General features: G+C 42.2%; 1 protein-coding gene across 1 annotated transcript in view; it reads right to left on the minus strand.

Moving 5' to 3' along the window:
• The window catches only part of GCLC (glutamate-cysteine ligase catalytic subunit), a 33226-nt gene extending 22235 nt beyond the window's left edge, over positions 1 to 10991 (minus strand). The window contains exons 1-3 of the mRNA XM_089531121.1: positions 10605 to 10991; positions 2308 to 2420; positions 1408 to 1590 (exon numbers count right to left, since the gene is read on the minus strand). Coding sequence (XP_089387247.1) covers positions 1408 to 1590; positions 2308 to 2420; positions 10605 to 10754 — 446 coding nt within the window. The 5' untranslated portion in view covers positions 10755 to 10991. The remainder of the gene's footprint in view (positions 1 to 1407; positions 1591 to 2307; positions 2421 to 10604) is intronic.
• Between the last annotated feature and the right edge of the window lie 726 nt (positions 10992 to 11717).

An 11717-nucleotide genomic window follows, 5' to 3' on the forward strand; every position in this document is an offset into this window, starting at 1 on the left:
TGCAAAGGAGTTGCTCAACACAGGGCATTATTCTCTAAGAAAAAAAGTGTACTTTTTTGTTCACTTTTTGACTATACATGCAAAGGGTGATTAAACTATTTCCTTTAAATGTAAAGATGTTTCCTCTCAGATGCTGTACAATACATGCATTTAGCATCTTTTACTATGAAGGCTGGAAAACACGAATAAAAAACCTTATGAAGAGCATTGTTACATCAAAGAACAAGTCTCTGGTACAAGGTTCAGACAATGTCAATTAGTTACACCCAGATCAACTGCTTAAGCTGCATTCTGAAGCAGTCAGCAGGTTCCTGTGTATGTAATTCACTGCTTAGTAGAGTGATGTCCTTATTCTAGGTAAAGTTGGGTGATCCCTTCCAATCTGGTTTTAGGTATAGTGACTGGAGAAATTATGCCAACTGAGAATGGAAGTAGGGAATGCAATACTATTATGTATCCCAGACCTTTTCGTAAGTTTCACCAACACTGACTGTAGTGAATGCTTTTGGATCACCATTTTATGAACTCTTCAAGACTCTTTACCTCTAGAGAGCTTAAGAGGTACTCTGGGGTGCTTAGGAGGAGCTATGACAGTTCCAGTCCTTCCTGGAGGAACCACCTCAGATGGGAGTGCTGCAAGACTTCTGTACAATCCTGGTGGCTGACCTATGGGTTCCATTTTATCTTCACAGATGTTACAAAGTAGCAGAGGGCTACAATATTATGTCTTGCCACATCATATAATTTCACTGCTGCATTTCCTCCCGCTCTTGAAAGACGGAAGAGGAAAAATGTTGCCATGGGAGAATGCACATCAGCAGAGCTTGTTTGCTCTCCTCTCCCTCTTGTCACCAGTCAGTAGCCAAAGTATATCATGCGTACTTACCCTCCTCCTCTTTTCCAACAGTTCTTGCTGTAAAATACTGTTGTCACCACAACCTCAGTTCAGATATTCTACTGCAGAACTGGGCGTTAATGACAGCATATTACAAGGGAGGGAAATGGAAGACAGGGGACAACACTTTTCTTCTCTGTCTTGTAATGAGGGAGGGAGGGAAGTAACAATTTCAGCCTAATTAAATATAGATTTGTTTGGGAAAGACAACATGTGACTTGGCTGCTGGAGGATACTGTCAAAGAAGGAGGGCAAGGAGGTGGTGGCTAAATGGGGAAATTGGTATGCTGTGGAGGATATGGCCCACTATGGGTCAGAAAGAGATGAAACTGACCCTCTGACCTGAACTAAATGGATAAGGCACTAGCTGGGAAGTACCATAAGCTAACCTCTTCTCAGCTCAGAGCAAAAAGCCAACCATCTACCAACTCGTATTTGTTCCAGTCATAAAGCCCTCATTGAGTTTACTGAAATGACCTTGCTTTTCTTATGCAACTTGGAAACAGTCTAACCTTGGAAATGATGTGACAGTGCAAACAGCTTCATTTTGTTTCAGTACAGAAGCAGCTTCTTGACGTCGTTTCCTCATGTTGTCTTGGACAGTATTAAACTCAGACATTGTTCCTCCATAGGGCTGCCCAGGTGTTCCTTCAATCATGTAGCTTCCATATTCTGGTCTCCAGAGTGTTGGATGACTGTGAGGCGAATAAAGCTATATTTGAAATATTTTGAGCAACTGCAAAAGCAGCATACGATTGTTACTCTAAGTAACAATTCAACTTAAAATCACACAAGGCAGCTGAAAACTCATCCAGTGGCTTTTGCTCAAAATAGGTTACATTCAATTTAGAATTTATAAGGAATCCCCCAATTTATAACAAACACTATCCAACAATATCCGAAAAACAGTATTCTGACATGTAGAACAGAATCCTAGTTGAAAAATACTGGTGTCAATTAAAAATAAAACCATACATGTATTTTTTATCACAAAGACTTGGCAGAATGCATATAAACTACATATTCTCCAATCCTCACTTACAGCATTAAAAATTTCAGGAATACAATACAACCTGGTATCTGGGTGTGTGTGTCTGTTCTCCTGGTTATCATGGTAAGTGAAACTGCAGTTAACAGTGAATGCTATATTTTTGTTTTTACCAGACATGGGCAAGCAAAACTTCAGGGATCAGTCCTGCAGATACGAGGGTCATACTGTACATAACAAATGCAAATGAGTTCCTCGCTATTCCACAGACTGTTACTCCTGCAAGTTGATTACACATATGAAAGTGTCCATTGCCCTGTTCTGACACCCCTTCCATCCATGAAAATGAATCTCCTTTGAGTATAAGCACGTCAGATGAACTGCAAGAAATTAGGGTGCATTTCTAAAAGTAGCTGCTACTTACTTGGGGTTTACCCTTTCACCCTTTTCTTGCAGAGTATGAAGAACTTCCTCTCCAGTTAAGGACAGCTGTGCTCTCTTTTTTTGATGGTCAAAGTTTACCAACATATATTCCACCTAAGATGTGTAAAACAAAAATATCACATTTAGCACATTCAACTGGTAAATATCAGTTAAACAATGTTAGCCATCATTTGTAAATTCAGCTGGCTTATAGCAGCATTTTGTAACACTGCTATAGATAGTAACATTTACCATTTGTCTTTCACATTATGAACCTGCAAAATCTGCCTAAGGCCCCATACAGACAGGCCAAAATAAAGCTGCTTTGGGCCACTTTGAGGTATGCAATTTATATGATGCATGCGTCCCAAGAGTACGGAAGCCATGTCAAAGCCACGATCCAGTCCTAAGGACTGGAGCGCAGCTTTGATGCAGCTTCTGAACTCTTAGGACGCATGCATCATTTAAACAGCATACCTCCAAAGTGGCCTGAAGCAGCTTTATTTTAGCCTGTCTGTATGGGGCCTTGGTCAGCATTACTCACAGGAGTACTTAGCAGCTGTCCCTGAGGTTTACCATCACCTTGAGTGTTTTTAACAAATGATGAAAATCCACTGGCATTTCCCTTCCAACGGAATCAGTGCATCTTGTTTCAACACTATGCCATTAAAATTAGATTACCTATTCAAAATGCTCAAGCCAAGAAAACAGAAAGATTTAGATAACCTTTTCTTTCTAATACAGTCAAATGACCATAAAGCCAGAAGAAAGTTCCACTGCATTCCCCTAATTAAAAACAGAAAAATATATTACGCGAATTTTGCAAAGTGTGCTGGGTAGCCATACCAAGTAGTGCAAATCTAGCTGTCTGCATCTCTCTCTCTCTCTCTCTCTGTATTTGTTAGCCATTCTCCACTTCTAACACAACAAACGTACTCTATTCTGTGCCACATAGTTTGACATAGAGGGTATGAAACACATATCATACACTGGGAAGCAAGGTTTAGATTTATTATGGAGAACTAAACCCATAGATTACAGTCATTTGTTCCAGCTTAAAAATGTGACACATTACAGAACAAAATGTACTTTTTAAAAACAACAACATACCACAGAGAACAGTATAAAAGCAGGCGACTCTAAAAGTTAGGTTTACTATGTTTAAACCTGTCAGCATAAAAGAGGTTTCTGAAATGTACTGTTTAAAGAGAAGCATCCTGTATAGTTTAATATCATGCTTCCAAACACAAGATGCAATTTACTAACTGTGTGGTCCTAATCATGTTTATTTTGAACCAAATTCTACTGAGTTCAATAGGACATTTAATAACTATACATGTGCCAGAGAAAGCAGTCATAACTTCTTACCTGACGAACTTTTTAATACAGATAAAAGTGGTACATATTGGTAATGTTCTGACAAATGGGGATGCCAACAGTTATGTATCTAAAGCAAGTATAGGATGAAACAGACTGCCCTTTTGCATTGCAAATTTTTTAACCAGAACTAACAATATGCACATGTAAAATGAAACAACCAGATCAGATAAGACTTGCCTAAGTAAACAAAAACAGTTTGAACTTAAGTCATCTTCCAAAATGCATCCAGGCATGATTTTTTCCATCAGCCTCCATGTTTTTTATGCTTTCCATTTTGGTGGCTAAACTGACAGACTGGGACATGCTGGAGACAGCTGATAAGGCATGCTTATCTTGATTCCTGTTTCCTCTCTGTTTTGCTTTTCACACACACTCAGTAAGGGATCCTGGAGGCAGCTGTTCACCTTACCTGCTGTAGCCAGGTGTACACAGTTAAAGTAGAGTTAGCTAAAGCAGAATCCCACTTTTTCTCAGTTAAAGCTTTATGTAATGTTTACTGCAGACATGCTTCTGCAACCCAGCACTCGAAGTCTGTGTTCCTCCAGCCCTGCTTCACCTTCCTTCCAATATCAATGCTGCCAAAAAACTTCTAGCTAGGCAGAGGACAAGAAAAAAAGGGAGGGCTGGGGGACCATCAAAAGACTTTGTAAAAAAGAGCTTCACTGTCAGAGTTTTTAATTAAGTGAGGTACGCCTGCATATATATATTGTATTTTATGATTCCTAAAGCAACAAAGTGGCTTTTCAACCCATAAAGAATACTAATTTTTTAAAATTCTTCTCACATTTTTCCTGGGGGGACGGGGACATATTTTCCTTTAAAGTTTCTGTAAATTTCATATTTTTGTGCCGTTGAGAATGTAACAACCTCCAGACAATACACTCTGGAGTCTGTGAAGGAAGTGCCAATACAGTCAGCCCTCCTTATCCACTGATTTTTTATCCACAGACTCAAGCATCCACAGCTTGAAAATATTCCCATTCTCTCCAAATAGCAAATTTTGATTTTCCATTTTATATTAGAGACACAATTTTCCTTTTCCATTATGTTTAATGGGACTTGAGTATCCATGGATTTTGTTATCCACAGAGACAGGGGGGTCCTCATCCCAAATCCCAGCGGATAACAAGGGCCCACTGTACTTTAAAGCATAATAATAATAATAATAATAATAATAATGTTAAAAATCAAATTTATAATAGTATGCTCAAAATACTAAAGACATGAATGACTGCATGAAGACAGCACTCCAGGAAGGAAAGAACACTGTGGAAAAATTATTAATCAGTGCAGAAGAAAGAAAAGAGGCTCATAATTTGTATTAAAGAAATTTGTTGTTGCTGCTGTGTGCCTTCAAGTTATTTCTGACCAATGGTAATCCTATCATGGGGGTTTCTTGGCAAGTTTTTTCAGAGGGGGTTTGTCATTGCCATCATCTGAGGCTGAGAGAGTCTGATTTACCTAAGATCACCCAGTGGGTTTCCACTGAACCCAACCTGGATTCAAAACTGGTCTCCAGTCAGAGCCCAATGCTCAAATCACTATGTAATGTTAAAACTGAAGTACACTGAATTCAGACTGAAGTAAAGATACACTCAGTGGGGTGCACTGAGGTGATATTTAGGGTTTTTTTAAAAAAAATAAGTAAGATGCAAAAGTACATGTGTGTATGGAAAGAATACTAAATCTGTTTTGTAAAATTTCAAAATATTAATTAAAAACTGAAGTAAATTGAATTCAGACTGAAGTAAAAGATACAAAAAAATCATTTCTTCTAAACTGGAATTAAAATTTAATGTACACCAAAATGTTTTCTAAAATAGGTTTTTTAAAAATATAGTATTATTTAAAGTTAAAGTAACCTACCAAGAAAGTACATATAATATAGAAAAAGCAAAACAGTAAGGTTTAAGTAGCATTCTAAAAAAGGCTGTCTATATGCATTACACAGCTTTATGATATATAAAAGACTAAGAAACAACTATTGCTAGATATCGTAATAGGCATTTTAATTACATAATGATTAAAATCAATACAGGTATTAAGTAGGGTTTACATGCTTAACTCTCTCTGGCATTGACTCCTGATTCTTTTTTTGAAGGAGGCCTTTAACAATGAACCATCTAGGCTGCAAACCTGGGAACAAACACAACAAAATACAGTTGCATGTGTTTCTGAATTAACAAAACTGAGACCATAGATGACAAATCTTTGTAGCATCTTCAAATGTATCCTTGAGAACTTTTATTTACAATTAGAGTATGCTGGGTGTAGTGTGAATGCACACACACACACACACACACACACACACACACACACACCAACCAAACAGGCATGCCTAATATACAGCCGTCTCTCCTAGTTCGCAAACTTCCCATTTGCGGTCTTGAATTTCTGCGAACAGCAAGCCAGGAGGGACAAAATGGTGTGCGCGCCTGTGAGGCCGCGAGCAGGAGCATGCCGCCATTATATCCAATGGGGCTTGGATAGCTGCAGTTTTTCTGATTCGTGGGGGGGGTGTGTGTTTCAGAACAGATCCCCTGTGAATCGGGAGGGACAACTGTATACATACTTACTGTAACAGGAAAAAACAAGAGCTACAAAAGTGTCTGAATCATAGCTAATTTGTATGGTTTTAACCAAACTATGACCTGTTGACTCTTGTTGATCTTGTTCACAAAAATGAAAATTCTTCTATGTCCCAGAGCAACAATAAACTTTCATTTTAACAACAGCTAACAGTTCTTGCTCCATAATGAAACAAGTGTACATGAAGCTGATCAAGTCTACTATAATCCATGAAAGATCATCTTATTAATAAGCCTTTAAGATCCTTGGTATTTTCATGTTTTACCTACTTGAAATATCAATCATCTCTTAGGAACTTTGCTTAGCGTGATGCAAGACCAGCCTCAAGTAACAGCCAATTCAACACCTATACTACACTCTTAGGCATTCATCTTGGAGAAGGGTTATAAGACTGTCAGAGAAATGTTCTGCAGGCTGGTGGAATCCCTGACACCTACAGAAAGGGATGGGAAGGCTCCTCCTGCCTGAAATACTGGAGAGTTGCTCTCATTTAGCCATGTATGAACTACATGGATTGACTTGGTGTAATCTTCTTGAAAGCCTCCAAGTATTAAGCAAGTCAAGGGAATTCTTAGGAAAATTGCCTAAGCTTTACAAAGGGCAAAGGTACCCCCCAAAATACCAACCCTGCCTTTTGCCTGGGGAATGAAACTAGTTGTCAGCCCCTCATTTCGCTTATGGCTGTGTGATCTCTGGTTAAATTACACAGATTTCACTCTTTTTAAAGCAATTAACAAGAAGGTTTTGGATGATATTCCACATAACAGTGTTTATAGACAATCATCTTAAATGTTTGTGAGGTACTATGGCCCTGGGCACCACAAGTCTGGAGATGCCTCATGAAAGCAGCCTTTTACAATGTGCACGCAATTATCATAAGTACGTCTGTTGCTAGGATCTAGGGCAAATTTTTCAAAGCAGTCATTCATTTAGACTATCAGGCAAACATCTGAGGCCAGCAAGCTTAAGCCTAAAACCTATCAGTAAAACCCATCAGTAGAAGAGTCCAATACCTGATGGGCTTTTTACAAATGTATTTTGCTGCTGAAAATGGAGAATCTGAAACTGCTTACCAAGTCATAAGAAAATAAGATGTGTAATCTCAGGCAGGGAGAGCCAGTATGGCATAGTGGGTTATTGAGTGTTGGTCTACGACTCTGGAGGGTCATAGGGTTTGATTGCCAGTTTAACTATGAAGCCCTCTGAGTGACTTTGCGCAGGTCATAGCCTTGGGGAAAGCAATGCCAAAGTTCCTCTGAATACATCTTGCCAAGAACCCCCCATTATAATTTTAGCGTCTTAGGGTCTCTGTAAGTTGGAAACAACTTGAAGGCACACAACAACTCCTCTCAGGTTCAGGTAGGACAGAAGACAAACAGTATGAAGTGTTTCAACTGTGAACCTTTAAGGACTTTCATAGGCCCAACTATCCAAAGTCTTTGATCACTGTTATTTTGCAACCAAGAACAAAGAAGACTCAAGTGCTTGTGTCCAAAAGCAACACTGAAGGGCTCAGATTTTAAATGCACTAGGCTCCATGCAACACCCTTTCCTGCACCTGAAAGGTCTCTTCCTCCCACATTCCCTCACAAGTGATAACCTCATAACTCTGACAGCTTAAATCGTACTACTCTATGGTCATCATTAGCATATATTATGCATTACTTGTTTTTGTCTACTGTACCTCACGTCAGGGAGCCTGGTGTATTGAGAGGTGATGTGTAAATCCTTGAAATATATAAAGGGATGCATTTCAAACATTCTTCATTCAAGTACAAGTCCATCTCCACTTTAGAACAATTTACTTTCACAAAACAATCCTACCGACATGGAACAATATAGGAAACACAAGAACCGTCATACGGTAGTTCGGTCATGTCACCATATTTTAACATAAATATGCAACACCTTCTGGCAATGTTTCCAGCTTGGTTAACAAGAACTAATTCTGCTGCATGCTCAGGGCAGCCATCTCAGAAACTGTTTAAGATTACCTGAACACTCTACCCTTGTGGTGGCAAACCTATGTCATGCGTGAAGCCATTTTTCACGGCACACGGAGGGTGGGAAAGAGGAGGAGCAGGTGTGCGTCTTTTCCTTCTCCTCCCCCTGCACCCTGCCAGGCCTTCAGTTGCCTCTCTGGAAAAAGTCCTGCCCTGGAAGTCCTGCCCCACTAGGGCAGAAGTCCCATCTTCCTCCGGAGGTCCCACCCTGGCACCAGGTAACATCTGGTAACGGAAAGCCTTTTAGTTTGGGCACTTGGTCCTTGAAAGGTTCACCTTCACTGCTCTACCCTGATCACAAATAGCTAGAAGGGAAGTCATTGGGTAATTGGGCCTGCATTTAAAAGTGCCTAAAGGTATAATTTACATAAGACACATTCAACCACACAAAGTTTGACCAAGTATGTATGTGTGCCAGGGGCTCAAGTGTAGAACTTATCTTCTATATGCAGGGGTCATCCGATACTCAGATTGTACACTAAACACAAGATTGTTGACAGCATTTTTAGCCAAACGTTTTTTTGTTTTTTGCAATTAAGCTTTGGCTATTGTGTTAACAAATTACTTTGGGGTCCAAAACTATCATTTGGCACAGGATCTGTCATCTGATTAACGTTTTGGTCAAAGAAACCAAGAAGGTACAGCGATTCCCAACCTTTGGTCCTCCAGATAATCTGGACTTCAGCTCCCATAATTCCCAACTGTTGGCTAACTTGGCTGGGGCTCCTGGGAACTGAAGTCCAAAACAAACAGACGGCCAAAGGCTGGGGAAAACTGAGCTATAATAACCCAGGCAATTGTGTGTATCCCCAGCCAAGTACCTGCAGACTTAAAGAACAAAGTAAGACGATACTTTCTGATGAGAAGAGGAAGGGCAGGAGAAAGTTTTCATAGTATATTGAAAGTCTGGGACACAGTCAGAAACCAAAAATGTTGCCCTGAAAGCGCTGGGATGCAAAACCTCTTGTTTTTGCCCTGGAGTTCTTTAAAAAAACCCAGTTGATTACATCTGCTTTAGAAATAACTAATTAGAAATGTATGAAAGTAGCAATATCAAAGCTCCCTGTTTTGTTTTGTTTTAGGATGTGGGGTTTTGTTTGTTTTTGTAATCATGAATTGGGTTAGCACCACAAGGAAAGAAACAATTCAGTATGATGACCTACAACTGTGGTTCTCAACTTTCCTAATGCTGCGATCATTTAATACAGTTCCTCATGTTGTGGTGACCCCGAACCATAAAATTATTTACATCACACATATAAAAATAATTTCAACCACTGGGTTCAGTCCTGAGTTGAGCTGTGAGGCTTTCTGGGGGGTGGGATCCCCCTCCTAAACCCAGAGCTTTCCGCCTGTCAGGCCCTGTGGGATATGGAGCCAATGCTAGCCAGGCAGCCTCCCTCACGCGGCTCTTGTGGAAACGCATCCTGGAAGTCTGCACCCAACCCAGAGCTCCCCATCAGCGCAAAGGAGAACAAGGCAGGCCTCAAAACGCAGGTCCTTCAATGCAGGACTCTGGAGGGGAATTGGAATTGGAATTTCACTTGTTCAGGAGTTGAAAAATTGTGGTGCTGAAACGTACTGAGAGTAAAGGTTGCTATTTCAGCTCCTTGGCTTTGGGCCCCAATTGGTTCCTGGTTTAATCTATGATTCAAGACAAAAGGAGATGCAATACAGGGCAGTCGGAGGCAGCGGAGGAGAAGCGTACAGATGGTATTCTGACTGAAGGATTCCCCTCCAGGGATAGAAATGAACATCAGGTGGGAGATTAAAGAGGATCAGATGGATGTAGAGGGGTGTAAACGTTTAATTCAAGGGTAAGCAATGGAACGGAATGGAATTTCAAAGTACTATGAAAGCTTGGTTCACTTTGGAATTGGGGTCCCCAAGTAATCTGTAGTTGTTGGGTTTTTTTTGTTTTGTTGAGAGTATTATAAAACGTTTGCTTTGCTTTGGACTGGGGCTCCTGGTCCTTTGGATGCAGAGTACACTCTTCCCTCCACATCTGAGGCGATGGCTTTTGTGGATGTGATTATTTACACATGTGATCTGTATGTTCTCTCTAGGAATATCTGGGTCCTCCAGTGCAACTCTATGGCCAACTTTAACTCAAGGTTGCCCTGAAGGAGCTAGAGATTGCTAGAGAGAGTACTCTTCTACTAGCACTTGTAGCTCCTCCAGGGCAGTCCTGTGGCCAGTGTCTGTCGGTCCCTAGAGAGCTCTCCTTCTCTCAGGTAAGAACAAGGGGTGTTTGTATGCTAGCGAACGCGGAGGCGCTCGGGCCGGAGGAGGGTTCCTGGGGGCGGGGGACTTCTCTCTCTCTCACCTCGTCGCCCCACTTGAGGACGTCCTTGTGGCGCTCTCCGACGGCGCGGTAGATGTAGAGGAACTGGAGGATGCCGTGCCTGCGCACGTGCTCCGCGTGCCGCTGCGTCTTCTCCCAGCTCAGCGGGGAGCCCTGCGACAGCAGACCCATGGCCCGGGAACACACCGGCAGGACCAGCACGCGGCAGCAGGAGAGGGCGAAGGCGGCCGTCCCTGGCGGCGGAGGGAGGAGGGAAAAGGGACACCGGCGCTTCTCCTTCTCCTTCTCCTTCCCTTCCAGCGGCCGCAGCCTCTCTCTGTCTCGCGCGCCGCTGACAGCGGAAGTGGCCGGCAAGCAACGGCGGCGCCTGGAGACAGCCCCCCTCTGCGCATGCGCGCCTTCTGTCCCCTCTCTCCTCTCTCTCCCTCTCTCTCTGTATTGAGTCTGTGTGGGTTTGTACTGTATATGCCGGTGACACACGGCCGCGGCGTAGCACGTGACGTGAGGACAGTGGGAGGAGCGTCCTGTGTGCGCGCGCGCGCCACACGTGCGTCACTGTATAGGTTTTGCCCGTCGGGCGCATGCGCACTCTCGCTAGCTCCTTTCCTTGCCGGGTGCGCGCGAGCCTAAACTTAGGGAGGGACGGAAGGGAAGAGAAGGATGGGACCCAAGGACTATGGGAGGAGGAGCGTCGTGCGCGTGCTTGTGTATATACAGTGTATATGCTGCTTATAGAGATAGATTGAGCTTCTGGGACGCATGCATACTCTCCCTCGTTCCTTTCCTTAGCGGGTGCGCGCACCACAGGAGGCACGGAAGAGGAGGGTGGGTTTAGTAGCCCAGGCGTCAGACTGTGACTCAGCATTTTTTCCGCTTCTTCTTCTTCTTCTTCTTCTTTTCCCTCTGTTCCCTCTCCTTCGGTCTCTTTTGAACTGAGGGGAAAGAGGGTCGCCTGCAAAGCGCATGCGCACGCACAAAAAAGGGAGGGGGCGGAGGAGGAGGAGGAGAAAGCCGTTAAAATAAACGGCTCTTTGTTCTTCTCTCAGAGTCAGAATTGTATAAGCAGCCAAGTGTGTGCGCTAGTATCAGTAGCACAATAATAATACAATATCTCAATATACACTAGAATGATAA

Source organism: Sceloporus occidentalis, unplaced genomic scaffold (genome assembly GCF_023333645.1).
Source record: "Sceloporus occidentalis isolate IW3139 unplaced genomic scaffold, rSceOcc1.0.p SCAF_6, whole genome shotgun sequence".
In the NCBI taxonomy this organism is placed as follows: Eukaryota; Metazoa; Chordata; class Lepidosauria; order Squamata; family Phrynosomatidae; genus Sceloporus; species Sceloporus occidentalis.